We start from the raw sequence: 17719 nt of genomic DNA, 5'->3' as shown, positions 1-17719 counted from the left end.
TCATCTAAATCGTTAACGTGTATTGTAAAGAGCTGGGGTCCCAGCACTGAGCCCTGCAGCACCCCACTAGTCACTACCTGCCATTCTGAAAAGGACCCGTTTATCCCGACTCTCTGCTTCCTGTCTGCCAACCAGTTCTCTATCCACGTCAGTATATTACCCCCAATACCATGCACTTTAATTTTGCACACCAATCTCTTGTTGGGACCTTGTCAAAAGCCTTTTGAAAGTCCAATTACACCACATCCACTGGTTCTCCCTTGTCCACTCTACTAGTTACATCCTCAAAAAAATTCCAGAAGATTCGTCAAGCATGATTTCCCTTTCATAAATCCATGCTGACTTGGACCAATCCTGTCACTGCTTTCCAAATGCGCTGCTATTTCATCCTTAATGATTGATTCCAACATTTTCCCCACTAGTACACATCACTATTATCCCATGTGTCAGCCTAGGTAATAAGCGTTGGCAGGCTATTTGATTCAGGGCAATTACAGAAGAGCTCAATGCTGTCCTCCATATATGCACTAGAAGGAGTCTCTCAACAGCGATCAGGAGGGGACCCGAGTCAGTTATTCCCCCTTCTCCCCTCAGATAAAAAAACAACAGTGGAAATGTGTGACCAAGTGTGCATTGTATATAACATTGCACTGGAACCCTTCAGGTATTCCTTTTATACAATGGTTGAATTACAGTTTTCTACATCAATCTCCTGCACCCTGTAAGGAAGTAAACTGGCTTAGACTGCTCTGGTGTGTTCCTGCAACCACATCAGGAGTAGTGTAGCACAGACATGGGTGCTGGTTGGCTGCCTGTATTTCTTAGCTGGAATTGGTGTGTTGTACAGAAAAACCCAGTGCAAGTAATGCCTTTTTTTTTTAAATAACACAATTACTGTATTTCATCAAATTGATTTGAAAATCGTGAGTCACACATGGATATTAGTTGCCCAAATAATTCACAAGGATTTAGGATACTACAGTTGTCAACTTGTTCAAAGTCCTGGGGGTGGAAATCCGGCTGGATCCATTCTTTGGTCTGAGAATCAGTGCTGCGTAGGAAGCATCGCCCCAGCCAGGAGGCCAAGGCAGGGCTGGAATTGGGCCTGATATCAATAAGTTTGGTGAGCCTGTCGAGCTCTCTTCAGAAAATGAATTTTAGGCCATTTGCCTCGCCGGCACCCTGACCTCTGGTAAGTCTCCAGATGTGGGGTTGGGGCAAGGCACAGCAGAAAGGAGTGGTCATCAGGAGAGCTGTGGAGCTGGTGAGCACATAAGAACATAAGAAATAGGTGCAGGAGTAGGCCATCTGGCCCCTCTCCTCCTCTGCCATTCAATATGATCATGGCTGATCTGATCTTGGCCTCAACTCCACTTCTCTGCCCCCTCCCCATAACCCTTGACTCCTTTATCATTCAAAAATCTGTCTATCTCCACCTTAAATATATTCAGACCCAGCCTGTACAGCTCTCTGAGGTAGACAATTACAAAGGTTCACGACCCTCAGAAGAAATTCCTTCTCATTTCTGTTTTAAATGGGCGACCCCTTATTCTGAGACTATGCCCCCTAGTTCTAGATTTCCCCCACGAGAGGAAACATTCTCTTTGCATCTACCCTGTCAAGGCCCCTCAGAATGTTATACGTTTCAATAAGATCTCCTCTCATTCTTCTAAACTCCAATGAGTATAGGCCCAACCTACTCAACCTGTCTTCATCAGACAACCCTCTCATCTCCGGAATCAACCTAGTGAACCTTCTCTGAACTGCCTCCAAAGCAAGTATATCCCTCCTTAAATCAGGAGACCAAAACTGTACGCAGTACTCCAAGTGTGGCCTCACCAATGCCCTGTTCAGTTGTAGCAGGACTTCCTTACTTTTATACTCCATCCCCCTTGCATTAAAAGCCAACATTCCATTTACTTCCTAATTACTTGTTGTACATGCTAACTTTTTGAGTTTTATGTACAAGGACCCTCAGATCCCTCTGTACCGCAGCATTTTGTAATCTCTTCCCCATTTAAATAATTTGCTTTTTCCTACCAAAGTGGATAACCTTCTAGCTCCATGTGCATTTGATATTTTAAAAAATGACCACCTTTGGCGGCCTCTTGCTAGGCCGCATTCACGCCTTGAAACCTGAGCAGATCAGTCCCCGGTGCCTGCTTCACTCGGGACAGTCCAATTTCTCTGAGGGGTCCTCAACCTGGCATTGGATCCTCATTAGCATATGCAAGGGAGCTAATACTTCAGATGCCTGAAAATCACCTGAAGTCAAAATGCCATTGGAACATTTTTCAGACTGCAAAATAGGTTCTTATTGCCCCCAAAACTGGCGCAAAGATGAGCAATTTCTAACCCTGCACTTGCAGAGTTCTGTGGAATGCTGGCCTTGAGCCTGAAGACTATGGGCTGGAAATTCATCATATTATTGCCCACTTACCACCCAGAAATGCAAATTTGATTAAAAAAAATCAATTACTGCCCACTGCCCCAAAAACGCAAATTTGATCACTAAGATCCATTTACTCCCCACCCTAAATACCGTCCTGAAAAGTAAGGTCTTGCCTGATCTTAGCCGCTCTTAAGCGGACGGTACGGACCCCATTTTAAAAACGGGAGTATTTGACGAAAGGCTGCTGAGAGCTTAACACTTAGTTCACAGTAGGGAATTTTACAATTTTAGCCCAGTGCAAGTGCATCCCTCCCCCAGTCAAAGTGCCTTACCCCAGTGCAAGTGCATCCCTCCCCCATTCAAAGTGCCTTACCCCAGTGCAAGTGCATCCCTCCCCCAGTCAAAGTGCCTTACCCCAGTGCAAGTGCATCCCTCCCCCATTCAAAGTGCCTTACCCCAGTGCAAGTGCATCCCTCCCCCATTCAAAGTGCCTTACCCCAGTGCAAGTGCATCCCTCCCCCAGTCAAAGTGCCTTACCCCAGTCAAAGTGCCTTACCCCAGTGCAAGTGCATCCCTCCCCCAGTCAAAGTGCCTTACCCCAGTGCAAGTGCATCCTTCCCCCAGTCAAAGTGCCTTACCCCAGTGCAAGTGCATCCCTCCCCCAGTCAAAGTGCCTTACCCCAGTGCAAGTGCATCCCTCCCCCATTCAAAGTGCCTTACCCCAGTGCAAGTGCATCCCTCCCCCAGTCAAAGTGCCTTACCCCAGTCAAAGTGCCTTACCCCAGTGCAAGTGCATCCCTCCCCCAGTCAAAGTGCCTTACCCCAGTGCAAGTGCATCCTTCCCCCAGTCAAAGTGCCTTACCCCAGTGCAAGTGCATCCCTCCCCCAGTCAAAGTGCCTTACCCCAGTGCAAGTGCATCCCTCCCCCAGTCAAAGTGCCTTACCCCAGTGCAAGTGCATCCCTCCCCCAGTCAAAGTGCCTTACCCCAGTGCAAGTGCATCCTTCCCCCAGTCAAAGTGCCTTACCCCAGTGCAAGTGCATCCTTCCCCAGTCAAAGTGCCACCTTACCCCTCCACCACCACCACCACCACCATAGATGGGGTATTGTGTATCCCAGTCTCTCTCGCTCTCTCTCACCCGCCTTCCCCCCCCCCCCCCCCTCCCAATCTCTCTCTGAATGAGGAAGGTTCAGAACATAGAATCATAGAATGATGCAGCACAGGAGGAAGCCATTTGGTCCATCGTGCCTGTGCCAGCTTTTTGAAAGAGCTCCCCTATTGGTCCCACTTCCCTGCTCTTTCCTCGTAGCCCTGCAATTTTCCCTTCCAAGTATTTATCCAATTCCCTTTTGAATGTTACTGTTGAATCTGCTTCCACTACCCTTTCACATTACCTAGGCTGGCACTGCAGTACTGAGGGAGTGTTCTAATGTCTACAGTGATGACCTTCAGATGAGATGTTAAATTGAGATCCAGTCTGCCCCCTCGGGATGTAAAAGATTCTATGGCGCTACTCAAAGAGCAGGGAAGTGCTCCCAGCATCCTGAACTAGCTTTACCCCTCAGCCAACGCCACAAAAAGGCACATGAACTGGCCATTCTTCTTCTTGTCAGATTGCCTGCAATATTTGCCGACATAACAATAGTGACAACTGTTAAAGTAATTAATATTTTAAAAAAATGTTTTGGGACACATGAGCAAATGGAGATATAAACTTGATTATACGTAATAGAACTTGCATTTCTGTAGTGCCTTTCACCACCTCATGACGACCCAAAGTGATTCCCAGCCACCGAAGCACTTTGTGTAGTCACTGTTGTATAAGAAACATATTTATATATTATTCAAGTCCCAACATTTGGGTTAAGAGACGAGGTCGTCGTTAACTTGGACCCATATTCCTTGATTTATATTCAGAGCAAAGTTCAGAAATCAAACGTGTTCAGTGAAAGTTGGCCACTGAATCGTTATTGCTGAAATGAAGGTGTTTATCTTTAGCCGTGGGGCTGGGTGCCCTTGCATTAGGTTCGCGGCTTGGGGTCATACATGAGAAATGATTAGTTGGATTAGATATCCAAGAAATGGGAGCACCTCAGTCCAACCAGAGTCAGCGCATTCTGGAGAAGATGGGAACATTCTGCATCACTATTGCTTTAGACAGATGTGGTGGTTGATATTCGTGTTCTGGGTGAGCAGGGTTGCCCTAATTGTGGTGGCAAATGTGGGTAAATTTAGTGTTAGTGCCAATATGAACATGAAACTGAGGAGATTAACAATACTCAGCAAGAACCAGCGAGTGTGTTAGTGTCACTTGGGTTAGTAATGACGAGGCTGATGTCAGTGGGATAAAGTTTAGACATAAGCAAAAGTGAGTAATGGGATTCTATTCTTCTGACTGATCCTTCCTTAGAAATCCCAACTGCCTCTTGTATGATGTTCTCAGCCCCCTCGCTGAGCTTGGGCCGGAGCGGGGGAGGGGCAGGTCGCTGAGCTTGGGCCGGAGCGGGGGAGGGGCAGGTCGCTGAGCTTGGGCCGGAGCGGGGGAGAGACAGGTCGCTGAGCTTGGGTTGGAGCGGGGAGAGACAGGTAGCTGAGCTTGGGCCGGAGCGGGGGAGAAACAGGTCGCTGAGCTTGGGTTGGAGCGGGGGAGAGACAGGTCGCTGAGCTTGGGTTGGAGCGGGGGATAGACAGGTCGCTGAGCTTGGGTTGGAGCGGGGGAGAGACAGGTCACTGAGCTTGGGTTGGAGCAGGGAGAGACAGGTCACTGAGCTTGGGTTGGAGCGGGGGAGAGACAGGTCACAGCTTGGGTTGGAGCAGGGAGAGACAGGTCGCTGAGCTTGGGTTGGAGCGGGGAGAAACAGGTCGCTGAGCTTGGGTTGGAGCGGGGAGAGACAGGTCGCTGAGCTTGGGTTGGAGCGGGGGAGAGACAGGTCGCTGAGCTTGGGTTGGAGCGGGGGAGGGGCAGGTCGCTGTGCTTGGGCCGGAACGGGGGAGGGGCAGGTCGCTGAGCTTGGGTTGGAGCGGGGAGAAACGGGTCGCTGAGCTTGGGTTGGAGCGGGGAGAGACAGGTCGCTGAGCTTGGGTTGGAGCGGGGAGAGACAGGTCGCTGAGCTTGGGTTGGAGCGGGGAGAAACGGGTCGCTGAGCTTGGGTTGGAGCGGGGAGAGACAGGTCGCTGAGCTTGGGTTGGAGCGGGGAGAGACAGGTCGCTGAGCTTGGGTTGGAGCGGGGAGAGACAGGTCGCTGAGCTTGGGCTGGAGCGGGTGAGAGACAGGTCACTGAGCTTGGGCCGGAGCGGGGGAGAGACAGGTCGCTGAGCTTGGGTTGGAGCGGGGAGAGACAGGTCGCTGAGCTTGGGTTGGAGCGGGGAGAGACAGGTCGCTGAGCTTGGGCCGGAGCGGGGGAGAGACAGGTCGCTGAGCTTGGGTTGGAGCGGGGGAGAGACAGGTCACTGAGCTTGGGCCGGAGCGGGGGAGAGACAGGTCGCTGAGCTTGGGTTGGAGCGGGGAGAAACAGGTCGCTGAGCTTGGGTTGGAGCGGGGAGAGACAGGTCGCTGAGCTTGGGTTGGAGCGGGGAGAGACAGGTCGCTGAGCTTGGGTTGGAGCGGGGAGAGACAGGTCGCTGAGCTTGGGTTGGAGCGGGGGAGAGACAGGTCGCTGAGCTTGGGTTGGAGCGGGGAGAGACAGGTCGCTGAGCTTGGGTTGGAGCGGGGAGAGACAGGTCGCTGAGCTTGGGTTGGAGCGGGGGAGAGACAGGTCGCTGAGCTTGGGTTGGAGCGGGGGAGAGACAGGTCGCTGAGCTTGGGTTGGAGCGGGGGAGGGGCAGGTCGCTGTGCTTGGGCCGGAGCGGGGGAGGGGCAGGTCGCTGAGCTTGGGTTGGAGCGGGGAGAGACAGGTCGCTGAGCTTGGGTTGGAGCGGGGAGAGACAGGTCGCTGAGCTTGGGTTGGAGCGGGGGAGAGACAGGTCGCTGAGCTTGGGTTGGAGCGGGGGAGGGGCAGGTCGCTGTGCTTGGGTTGGAGCGGGGGAGGGGCAGGTCGCTGTGCTTGGGTTGGAGCGGGGGAGGGGCAGGTCGCTGAGCTTGGGCCGGAGCGGGGGAGGGGCAGGTCGCTGAGCTTGGGCCGGAGCGGGGGAGGGGCAGGTCGCTGAGCTTGGGTTGGAGCGGGGGAGAGACAGGTCGCTGAGCTTGGGTTGGAGTTGGGAGAGACAGGCCGCTGAGCTTGGATTGGAGCGGGGGAGAGACAGGTCGCTGAGTTTGGGTTGGAGCGGGGGAGGGGCAGGTTGCTGTGCTTGGGCCGGAGCGGGGGAGGGGCAGGTCGCTGAGCTTGGGTTGGAGCGGGGAGAGACAGGTCGCTGAGCTTGGGCTGTAGCGGGGAGAGACAGGCCGCTGAGCTTGGGCTGGAGCGGGGGAGAGACAGGTCACTGAGCTTGGGCCGGAGCGGGGGAGGGGCAGGTCGTTGAGCTTGGGTTGGAGCGGGGGAGAGACAGGCCGCTGAGCTTGGGCCGGAGCGGGGGAGAGAGGTCGCTGAGCTTGGGTTGGAGCGGGGGAGAGACAGGTCGCTGAGCTTGGGTTGGAGCGGGGTAGAGACAGGCCGCTGAGCTTGGGTTGGAGCGGGGGAGAGACAGGCCGCTGAGCTTGGGTTGGAGCGGGGTAGAGACAGGTCGCTGAGCTTGGGTTGGAGCGGGGGAGAGACAGGTCGCTGAGCTTGGGTTGGAGCGGGGAGAGACAGGTCGCTGAGCTTGGGCTGGAGCGGGTGAGAGACAGGTCACTGAGCTTGGGCCGGAGCGGGGGAGAGACAGGTCGCTGAGCTTGGGTTGGAGCGGGGAGAGACAGGTCGCTGAGCTTGGGTTGGAGCGGGGAGAGACAGGTCGCTGAGCTTGGGCCGGAGCGGGGGAGAGACAGGTCGCTGAGCTTGGGTTGGAGCGGGGGAGAGACAGGTCACTGAGCTTGGGCCGGAGCGGGGGAGAGACAGGTCGCTGAGCTTGGGTTGGAGCGGGGAGAAACAGGTCGCTGAGCTTGGGTTGGAGCGGGGAGAGACAGGTCGCTGAGCTTGGGTTGGAGCGGGGAGAGACAGGTCGCTGAGCTTGGGTTGGAGCGGGGAGAGACAGGTCGCTGAGCTTGGGTTGGAGCGGGGGAGAGACAGGTCGCTGAGCTTGGGTTGGAGCGGGGAGAGACAGGTCGCTGAGCTTGGGTTGGAGCGGGGAGAGACAGGTCGCTGAGCTTGGGTTGGAGCGGGGGAGAGACAGGTCGCTGAGCTTGGGTTGGAGCGGGGGAGAGACAGGTCGCTGAGCTTGGGTTGGAGCGGGGGAGGGGCAGGTCGCTGTGCTTGGGCCGGAGCGGGGGAGGGGCAGGTCGCTGAGCTTGGGTTGGAGCGGGGAGAGACAGGTCGCTGAGCTTGGGTTGGAGCGGGGAGAGACAGGTCGCTGAGCTTGGGTTGGAGCGGGGGAGAGACAGGTTGCTGAGCTTGGGTTGGAGCGGGGGAGGGGCAGGTCGCTGTGCTTGGGTTGGAGCGGGGGAGGGGCAGGTCGCTGTGCTTGGGTTGGAGCGGGGGAGGGGCAGGTCGCTGAGCTTGGGCCGGAGCGGGGGAGGGGCAGGTCGCTGAGCTTGGGCCGGAGCGGGGGAGGGGCAGGTCGCTGAGCTTGGGTTGGAGCGGGGGAGAGACAGGTCGCTGAGCTTGGGTTGGAGTTGGGAGAGACAGGCCGCTGAGCTTGGATTGGAGCGGGGGAGAGACAGGTCGCTGAGTTTGGGTTGGAGCGGGGGAGGGGCAGGTTGCTGTGCTTGGGCCGGAGCGGGGGAGGGGCAGGTCGCTGAGCTTGGGTTGGAGCGGGGAGAGACAGGTCGCTGAGCTTGGGCTGTAGCGGGGAGAGACAGGCCGCTGAGCTTGGGCTGGAGCGGGGGAGAGACAGGTCACTGAGCTTGGGCCGGAGCGGGGGAGGGGCAGGTCGTTGAGCTTGGGTTGGAGCGGGGGAGAGACAGGTCGCTGAGCTTGGGCTGTAGCGGGGAGAGACAGGCCGCTGAGCTTGGGCTGGAGCGGGGGAGAGACAGGTCACTGAGCTTGGGCCGGAGCGGGGGAGGGGCAGGTCGTTGAGCTTGGGTTGGAGCGGGGGAGAGACAGGCCGCTGAGCTTGGGCCGGAGCGGGGGAGAGAGGTCGCTGAGCTTGGGTTGGAGCGGGGGAGAGACAGGTCGCTGAGCTTGGGTTGGAGCGGGGTAGAGACAGGCCGCTGAGCTTGGGTTGGAGCGGGGGAGAGACAGGCCGCTGAGCTTGGGTTGGAGCGGGGTAGAGACAGGTCGCTGAGCTTGGGTTGGAGCGGGGGAGAGACAGGCCGCTGAGCTTGGGTTGGAGCGGGGGGAGACAGGTCGCTGAGCTTGGGTTGGAGCGGGGGAGAGACAGGCCGCTGAGCTTGGGTTGGAGCGGGGAGAGACAGGTCGCTGAGCTTGGGTTGGAGCGGGGGAGAGACAGGTCGCTGAGCTTGGGTTGGAGCGGGGGAGGGGCAGGTCGCTGTGCTTGGGCCGGAGCGGGGGAAGAGACAGGTCAACAAAAGAAAAGGACAGAACCCAGCCTCCAATCTTTGCCGAGTGGAATGGCCTGCACTGCACTCCGCTCCCGCTGTCCCCCTTAACAGTCTCATCAAATTCGCGCTGGAGGACTTCAGCTGCAACGGGCTGTAAAAAATGACGGGCTGCCCGAATACCGCCGAGAAACGGGCGGCAGGGGGGCATGATCAATTTTGGGGCCTATAGCTTTAGAATCCCATTGGGAACTAATGGTGTGTGCTGGGAAAGTGCTCCAACGCTCTGCAACTACCTTTCCTCATGCTTTTAAAATGTTTTTTGTTAACATTTTGGAATCCTTCCATTCAGAAGTTCTGACCACTTGGTGTAACAATCCACTTTAAAACTGTGAGACCAGTCTTCTGTCCCCGTAAACCAGCCATGATACAAAACGTACTTTGTTAATGGCTCTGTGATTATCTTGAGCTTTAATTTTCTGTTATAATGAAACTTTCCCTGTGGCTCCAGAGGGCATTGTGCTCACAGCAAAAATGCAATGAAGCAGACAGAGTCTCTTCTGAATCTTGTATGTGCAGATCCCATGCCCAGGATAACAATTGCCCCAAGTTCTGGTACAGTGCATCGCCGATCACGTAAGATGACCATTGTATTCTCCTGTCATCTCCAAAAGGCAACAAATACCATGCCGTGTTCAGGTTAAAACGAATAGGTTTAGAAACATAGAAACATAGAAAATAGGTGCAGGAGTAGGCCATTCGGTCCTTTGAGCCTGCACCACCATTCAATAAGATCATGACTGATCATTCACCTCAGTACCCCTTTCCTGCTTTCTCTCCACACCCCTTGATCCCTTTAGCCGTAAGGGCCATATCTAACTCCCTCTTGAATATATCCAACGCACTGGCATCAACAACTCTCTGCGGTAGAGAATTCCACAGGTTAACAACTCTCTGAGCGAAGAAGTTTCTCCTCATCAGTCCTAAATGGCTTACCCCTTATCCTTAGACTGTGTCCCCTGGTTCTGGACTTCCCCAACATCGGGAGCATTCTTCCTGCATCTAACCTGTCCAGTCCCGTCAGAATTTTATATGTTTCTATGAGATCCCCTCTCATCCTTCTAAACTGCAGTGAATACAGGCCCAGTTGATCCAGTCTCTCCTCAAATGTCAGTCCTGCCATCCTAGGAATCAGTCTGGTGAACTTTCGTTGCACTCCCTCAATAGCAAGAACGTCCTTCCTCAGATTAGGAGACCAAAACTGAACACTATTCCAGGTGAGGCCTCACCAAGGCCCTGTACAACTGCAGTAAGACCTCCCTGCTCCTATACTCAAATCCCCCTAGCTATGAAGGCCAACATAGCATTTGCCGCCTTCACCGCCTGCTTTACCTGCATGCCAACTTTCAATGATTGATGTACCATGACACCCAGGTCTCGTTGCACCTCCCCTTTTCCTAATCTGCCGCCAGTCGGATAATATTCTGCCTTCGTGTTTTTGCCACCAAAGTGGATAACCTCACATTTATCCACATTATACTGCATCGGTTATGCATTTTCCCACTCATCTAACCTGTCCAAGTCACCCTGCAGCCTCTTAGCATCCTCCTCACAGCTCACACCGCCACCCAGCTTAGTGTCATCTGCAAACTTGGCGATACGGCCTCAACTGGACTACTTCTGTGCACCACACTTTAGGAAGGATGCGAAGCCCTTGGAGAGGGTGCAGAAAAGATTTACAAGAATGGTTCCAGGGATGAGAGACTGCAGTTACATGGATAGACTGGAGAAGCTGGGGTTGTTCTCATTAGAGCAGAGAAGGTTGAGAGGAGAGTAGAAACATCAGCAGAAACAAACAACAACTAACAGAATTAGTAGGGATTCAGTAGGGATGTGAATAACAGCAGAATCCAGTCACTTGTGAACTCGCTGGTGTCTCAGCAGGTTGGGTGACTGAGTGAATCCCTTCCCACACACTGAGCAGGTGAACGGTCTCTCCCCAGTGTGAACTCGCTGGTGTTTTAGCAGGTCGGAAGCATATAGGGTAGGTATCACTACTGCTCTGTAGATCTTGAGCTTGGTGCTGGGTTTGAGGTCCCGGTCTTCGAACACTCTTTTGCTCGGCGACCGAAGGCTGCTTTGGCATACTGAAGGCAGTGTTCGACTTTGTCTTCGAAGTCTGCCCTGTTGACAGTAGGCTCCCATGGTATGGAAAATGGTCCACATTGTCCACTGTCGTTTCTGCTGATGTTAATAAACTCCAGCCGAGTTGAAGGGTTAATATTTTGATATTTCAAATAACAGTGTCGATATTTGATGTCTCCAAGATAAGAGACTAATTGATGTCCTGTTACTGACTGCTCCATTTTTGATCGGAGCAGAGGAGCGGTGAGAGATGGGGCCCAGGAGCGTTGTGATCGGGGCGCAGGACAGGCGAGGGTTCGGGGCCCAGAAGAGGCGAGGGCCCAGGGGCAGTACGGGCCAGCCCACATTGCGATCTATGGATAGTGTGCGCACTAGGTCCGTGCAGCAGAGCTTGGTCTCCAGTCATCTTGGTTAACCCTTGCCACTGGATCAAAATCGAGCTCTGTCAAACCCGTGTGGTGGTTGGTGTGCAACGGTCACATTAAAATAATCCACGTATAGGCATCTTCCACCCTTCAGACCTAGAATGTCAGGTCCCTCATTGAAACACCTGTGAACTCATCCCTTTTTGGTGTGGAAGCAAGCTATCCTCAATAGGAGGGACTGCCTAATACTATATACTGAGTAGATAGAAAGAAACTGTTCTCATTGGCGAAGGGCCATAAGTCAGAGAACACAGATTTAAGGTGATTGGCAGAAGAACCAAAAACGACATGGGGGAAAACATTTTTACGCAGTGAGTGGTTAGGATCTGTAATTCACTGCCTGAAAGGGTGGTGGAGGCAAATTCAGTTGTGGCTTTCAAAAGGGAATTGGATAAGTACCTGAAGGAAAAAAAAAATTGCAGGGTTACGGGGAAGGGCACGGGAGAGGGACTAGCTGAAGTGCTCCTGCAGAGAGCAAGGCAAAAGCTCGACGGGCCGCATGGCCTCCTGTGCTGTAACCATTCTATGAATCTATGTTAATTTCATGAAGTCTTTCTTTCACTGCTAACGAATTGTGTTCTGAACATACAGGCTTTATTATCATTGGAGCTACAGAGAGACAGTCATATCAAACATCAGCTTCTAATCCATGAGAGATGGAAGAGGGCTAAGAGAGAAGAGAAGCTGAGGGCTCAGATACACCCAACAGCAGCAGACAGGGAATCTGAGCCCCAATTACCTATGAAACCATTCTCTGATGGTCAGAAGACACTTTCCACAAGCACGGAAATGAGTAGCCTGAACCAGGAGGGATACCTGAGGCAAATTCAGAATTCCTGTGATCGGGAACCGGATACACTTCTCTTTCTGTTAGAGAAGAGACAAATTCCTTTGAAGACCTGTGTAGGGAGCAGAGCTCCTAAAGATGACAAGACAAGGATAGAGGAGCAAGAGATGAAAATTTCTGAACTGAAAAGACTTGTTGATCTACTTATAGCTGAGAATGAGAGGCTAAAGAAGGAGAATAAACAGCTGAAGACCGAGAATGCAAGAATTAAGAAGTCCCCGTTGGAAAAGGAATTAGACGTGGATTCAGACTTTGTGAAGTCTGAGTTATGGTGTATGAGTCAACCATCCGATAACGCCTCCAATGCTGGCAAAGCGAAAGACATTCCAATACCCAACCTTCCTCCTTTGGAAATGCCAGCTCAGGACATTTCATTGGATGATCTCCCCCTTTTAGAACTTCCTGAGGAGGTTGTGTGTGATCTGAAAGAACTATTGGACAACCAAAAGGAAGCCTCAAAGGACAAATTATAGGGAGCATACTTGCAAAAAAAAAACAATGTAACAGATCAGTGGTACAGTGCCTCCAAATAGCAGTTAATGTTCCTGTTGTATGTACGACATGAGTGCCAGATGATCGTATGTACGATCCGTATGATTTTCTCACCCAGATGGACTGAGGCACTGTTTACATTCGGGCACTCGCCTCCAAGAATCAGTCTGTGCCACTCAATGAACTCTTAATGTGATGCAAATTTCAAAGCCAATCAGGAACATTACATGTATTTCTACTGTATAATGAGGGAACCAAATCACCAACTTCTGAATGCTCAGTTTACATTGCAGTAATTGGGGTGCACCATTGTATACCTTTTTTATTGTTTTCTTTGTCTAAACAAATTACTCTGTGTGATATGAATTGTCTAAAGATGAACTGTAACTTTTTTTTGTTGCTGCATGAATGAAGAAATTAGTGTCGGTATTTGATTTGCAGATCGAATAATTAAATAAATACAATCCTTGCAATTGGATTTTACAGAACCTTTATTTCTGCTTTAAGTGCCATTGTCACTCAGTTGGTAGTACACTTCCACTCTGAGTCAGCAGGTCGGAGGTCCAAACCCCATTTAAGTCCATAAGCCCTACAGTACTAAGGGCTTCCCTATGTCGGAGGTGCTGTCTGCCTTTGAACCAGGTGGATTTTGTTGTTACGGCACTGTTCGAAGAGCAGAGTCATCTGGTGATGTGACTTACAGTCATCCCTCAACCACTAGCACACAAAAACAGGTTAACTGGTTAGTCACTTAATTGCTGTTTTTGCGATCCTGAATGCCTTCAAAATAATTCATCATATGTGAAGCGTTTTGGCTAGTTAAGATACTCTATAATTAGAAACCTTTCCTCAAACTTGAAGGAAACTGTGACTTGACATTAAAATAATTGATGTTGCAACTGTGCTTTGTGGTTTTGAGTACAGTATTTGGGTTGTTTTCTGCTACTTCCAAATCATCTGGCTAATGTTTTTGTCACTTTTAAAGTAGGAAGCCGGAGGCTTGAGTCTCTGTTCCAACTTGACAAAGTCTACAGGGTTATAAACAATGTTCCCCCAAGGTGGGCAGCCGCACACCAGTCGCGAGGTCCCGTGCAGGACATTCACCAGCTCCTGCCCCTGGAAGAGATATCGTGCGGCCACACAGCAAATTTAAAGGGATTGCGCACGGGAAAAAAAATTAGAGGGAACATTGGTTATCAATCTCAGCCAGGGTTGTAGCAAAATAATATGGCACTAGATCTCCAATCAGCTTCTGTGCTATCTATGAATGCCCATGTTAGCTGCCATTTTGATTTTCCCTGCTGAACATAGGAACAGAAGTCAGTCATTCTGGCCTGCTTTGGCATCCAATTAGTTTATGGCTGATCTGCAACTCGACTCCCTGTTTCCACATGTGCTCTGTATCCCTGAAATATAGATTAAATGGTGTTAAAGATGATCAAAAGTGTTGATCGGTTCTCTTCATCTACCCTATTTCCACTGGTGGGAGAGTTCAGATCAAGGGGGCATAAGCTTAAAATTAGAGCTTGGCCATTTGGGGGTGATCGGGTCGTGGAAATCTGGAAAACACTTCCTCCAAAAAGCTGTTGAGACTGGGATTCAACTGAAAAATATTAAAACCGAAATGGATAGATTTTTGTTAGGCAAAGGTATTAAGGGTTACGGATCCAAGGTGGGTAAATGGAGTGAAGATACAGATCAGCCATGAGTGGAATAGGCCAGTATAGCATAGGAGGAGGTTTGCTTTGCATTTCTGTGTTGTACCTGAGCCGGGAGCCCAAGGTGTTCCATTCCTCAAAACCATGACATCTTGTAAGTTGAGAAATCTTCATCATAAACTGTGGCTTTTTGTAAACTTGTATTTGTATCTGCTTCAATACCTCTCACCCCAGTGCCCCAGAATAACTACAGGGTGAGGCTGGCCTTGGCCTCTGCCAATCTATTGTGAGCTGGAGTAGTTTCTGTTTGCATCTTTGGGACTGATTGGGTGGGGGGTATGTTTCACTAGCACATGATGACAGTGTTACATTTATTAATGTTTTATGGGAAGAAATAGTTCATAAAATATTGCAATTTTTGAAAACTAATTGTGCTCCTTATTTGGGGTTGGGGAGAGAGAATGCAGGAACGATCCATCTTGAGCTGTTAGTTTTTGATTTATTCTTGGGCGTAGTTCCTCCTTGCTGACTGCCGAAATGTGCTCAGATTGATGTCCCTCATTAAAAAAATTATCACATTGGCCTTTGAAGCAGAGGCTGAGGCAGTAAGATTATCAATACTGCTTTCAGTTGCTGCATGTGTTTTTAAATAAAACCCATTTTGTACCCGAACATGTAATTATGGAGCTAATCTATTCCATAAAGCTGCTGCTTTGCATTGTATCTGAGCATCCCCATCAAAGTCTGCAACCTTGAAGGAATTGTTTTCTGCAATCTCCAAGTATACTGTCGAATCCAGATGACTAAAGGATCTGTCTTAGAAACATAGAAAATAGGTGCAGCAGTAGGCCATTTGGTCCTTCGAGTCTGCACCACCATTCAATATGATCATGGCTGATTATACAACTTCAAACCCCCTTCCTGCTTTCTCTCCATACCCTTTGACCCCTTTAGCCGTAATCATCATAGGCAGTCCCTTGGAATCGAGGAAGATTTGCTTCCACTACTAAAGTGAGTTCTTTGGTCTAACACGAGAGCCACAGACCCTGTCGCAGGTGGGACAGACATTTGTCGGGGGAAGGGGGGGGTGAGACTGATTTACCACACGCTCCTTCCGCTGTCTGCGCCTGACCTCTTCACACTCGCAGCGTTGAGATTCAAAGAGCTCAACGCGCTCCCAGATGCACTTTCTCCACCTCGGGCGGTCTTCGGCCAGGTGTCAGTGGTGATGTTGCACTTCACCGTTTCCACTGCCCACCTTTGGCTCGGTTGCCATGAAGGAGCTCCGCGTAGTGCAATTGCTTGAGGAGTCTCACGTCTGGCATGCGAACTAAGTGGCCTGCCCAGCGAAGCTGATTGAGTGTGGTTAGTGAGTCAATGCTGGGGATGTTAGCCTGGGCGAAGACACAGATGTTGGTATGTTTAGCCGTAAGGGCCACATCTAACTCCCTTTTGAATATATCTAACGAACTGGCCTCAACTCTCTGTGGTAGAGAATTCCACAGGTTCACAACACTTGAGTGAAGAAGTTTCTCCTCATCTCGGTCCTAATTGGCTTACCACTTATCCTTAGACTGTGACCCCTGGTTCTGGACTTCCCCAACATCTTGGCTATGATGCCCCTACAGTGCAATAGCCTGCAACTATATTGTCATTACGGTAACCACTTTGATGAGGTATAGAAGGGTGATTTGCACCCGTGGAGCCTGGTGAGCAGAAACAAATGGAGAATTTCCCTGCGGTTCTCCTGATCTCTCGCTGTGATTTTGGCACAAGATCAGTGGAATTGCTGGAGAAACAATGGGGCTGAAATTGCGGTCGGAGGCTTCCCGCGGGCAATTGCCTCAGACCTGAAACATTTCTACGAATTTACCTGGTGGTCCGGGAGGGGGCTGTGATTCCATTGGGAAGGCCTTCCCTTCCCGCGCTGCAGAGTGTGCTCCCGTCCTCCAGGTTCCCACGCAGAGGGTGCAGTCACGTGTGCAATCAGGTACTGGATTCCACAGCTTTCTCATTAATAGCAACGAGGAAAAAAACTCAGACACTAAACATATGTAATAAAAATAAACACACCACAATTAAAATTAATTGAAATTAAAGTTAATAACTATCTTTAGAATTTTTTTTCGAGTTTTTAAAGTATGGATAAAAATAAATGTAATGTAGTGGGCAGGGTTTTTAAAATGTTTTTTAATTTAATTTTATATTTTTATATGTTTTTAAACACTTACGCCTGTAGGAGTTGGCTATACGCCTGCTTTTACCGGGCGCAAGAATTTTGAGGACATTTGCTGGGCAAGATATGGGTAAATACCGCAATCCTGCCCATGCAAACGTCCTCATTCCCGATCTACGTCGGATCTGTCAAGCTCCGTGTTTTTTAGTGCGTGCGCTGAAAAGCGGCTTTTCCGATGCCTTCCCGTTGGAGGCCGGAATTTCAGGGCCTATGTAAATGGCCGTTTTTACTCCCAAATCGCCGAGAATTCTGCTGATATCCCACCCGAGAATCCCTGTGGAAATTTCAGGCGAATATTTTCAGGACATGGAGAGAGGAGGAAACCTATCCCCCTCCCCCCCCTCCCCAACCCAAAAAAATTGCAAACAAAAGAATTAAGAATCATTTGTTGCTCTTTCCAATTCCTGTTGTGACAGTGGGACCATCGTTCTTGTGCTGAAGTGACTGACCGTCTCATCATCATCAGCAGTCCCTCAGAATCGAGGCAGACTTGCTTCCACTCTAAAAATGAGTTCTTGGGTGACTGAACAGTCCAATACGAGAGCCACAGTCCCTGTCACAGATGGGACAGATAGTCGTTGAGGGAAAGGGTGGGTGGGACAGTTTGCCGCACGCTCTTTCCGCTGCCTGCGCTTGTTTTCTGTATGCTCTCAGTGACGAGACTCGAGGTGCTCAGCGCCCTCCCGGATGCTCTTCCTCCGCTTAGGGCGGTCTTTGGCCAGGGACTCCCAGGTGTCGGTGGGGATAGAAACATAGAAGGATAGGCCATTTGGCCCTTCGAGCCTGCACCACCATTCAATAAGATCATGGCTGATCATTCCCTCAGTACCCCTTTCCTGCTTTCTCTCCATACCCCTTGATCCCTTTAGCCATAAGAGCCATATCTAACTCTCTCTTGAATATATCCAATGAACTGGCATCAACAACTCTGCGATAGGGAATTCCACAGGTTAACAACTCTGAGTGAAGAAGTTTCTCCTCATCTCAGTCCTAAATGCCTACCGCTTATCCAAAGA

At 50.8% G+C, this 17719-nt stretch overlaps 1 protein-coding gene across 1 annotated transcript in view; it reads left to right on the top strand.

Moving 5' to 3' along the window:
- The window catches only part of LOC139259557 (nuclear receptor-binding factor 2-like), a 40839-nt gene extending 27557 nt beyond the window's left edge, over positions 1-13282 (top strand). The window contains exon 4 of the mRNA XM_070875052.1: positions 12062-13282. Within this exon, the coding sequence (XP_070731153.1) occupies positions 12062-12790 (729 nt within the window). The 3' untranslated portion in view covers positions 12791-13282. The remainder of the gene's footprint in view (positions 1-12061) is intronic.
- Positions 13283-17719: the final 4437 nt, after the last annotated feature.

The sequence above is a fragment of the Pristiophorus japonicus genome, chromosome 3, assembly GCF_044704955.1.
Source record: "Pristiophorus japonicus isolate sPriJap1 chromosome 3, sPriJap1.hap1, whole genome shotgun sequence".
In the NCBI taxonomy this organism is placed as follows: Eukaryota; Metazoa; Chordata; class Chondrichthyes; family Pristiophoridae; genus Pristiophorus; species Pristiophorus japonicus.
Note: the sequence above shows the minus strand (reverse complement) of the source record. Positions and strands in the feature narration are given on the sequence as shown.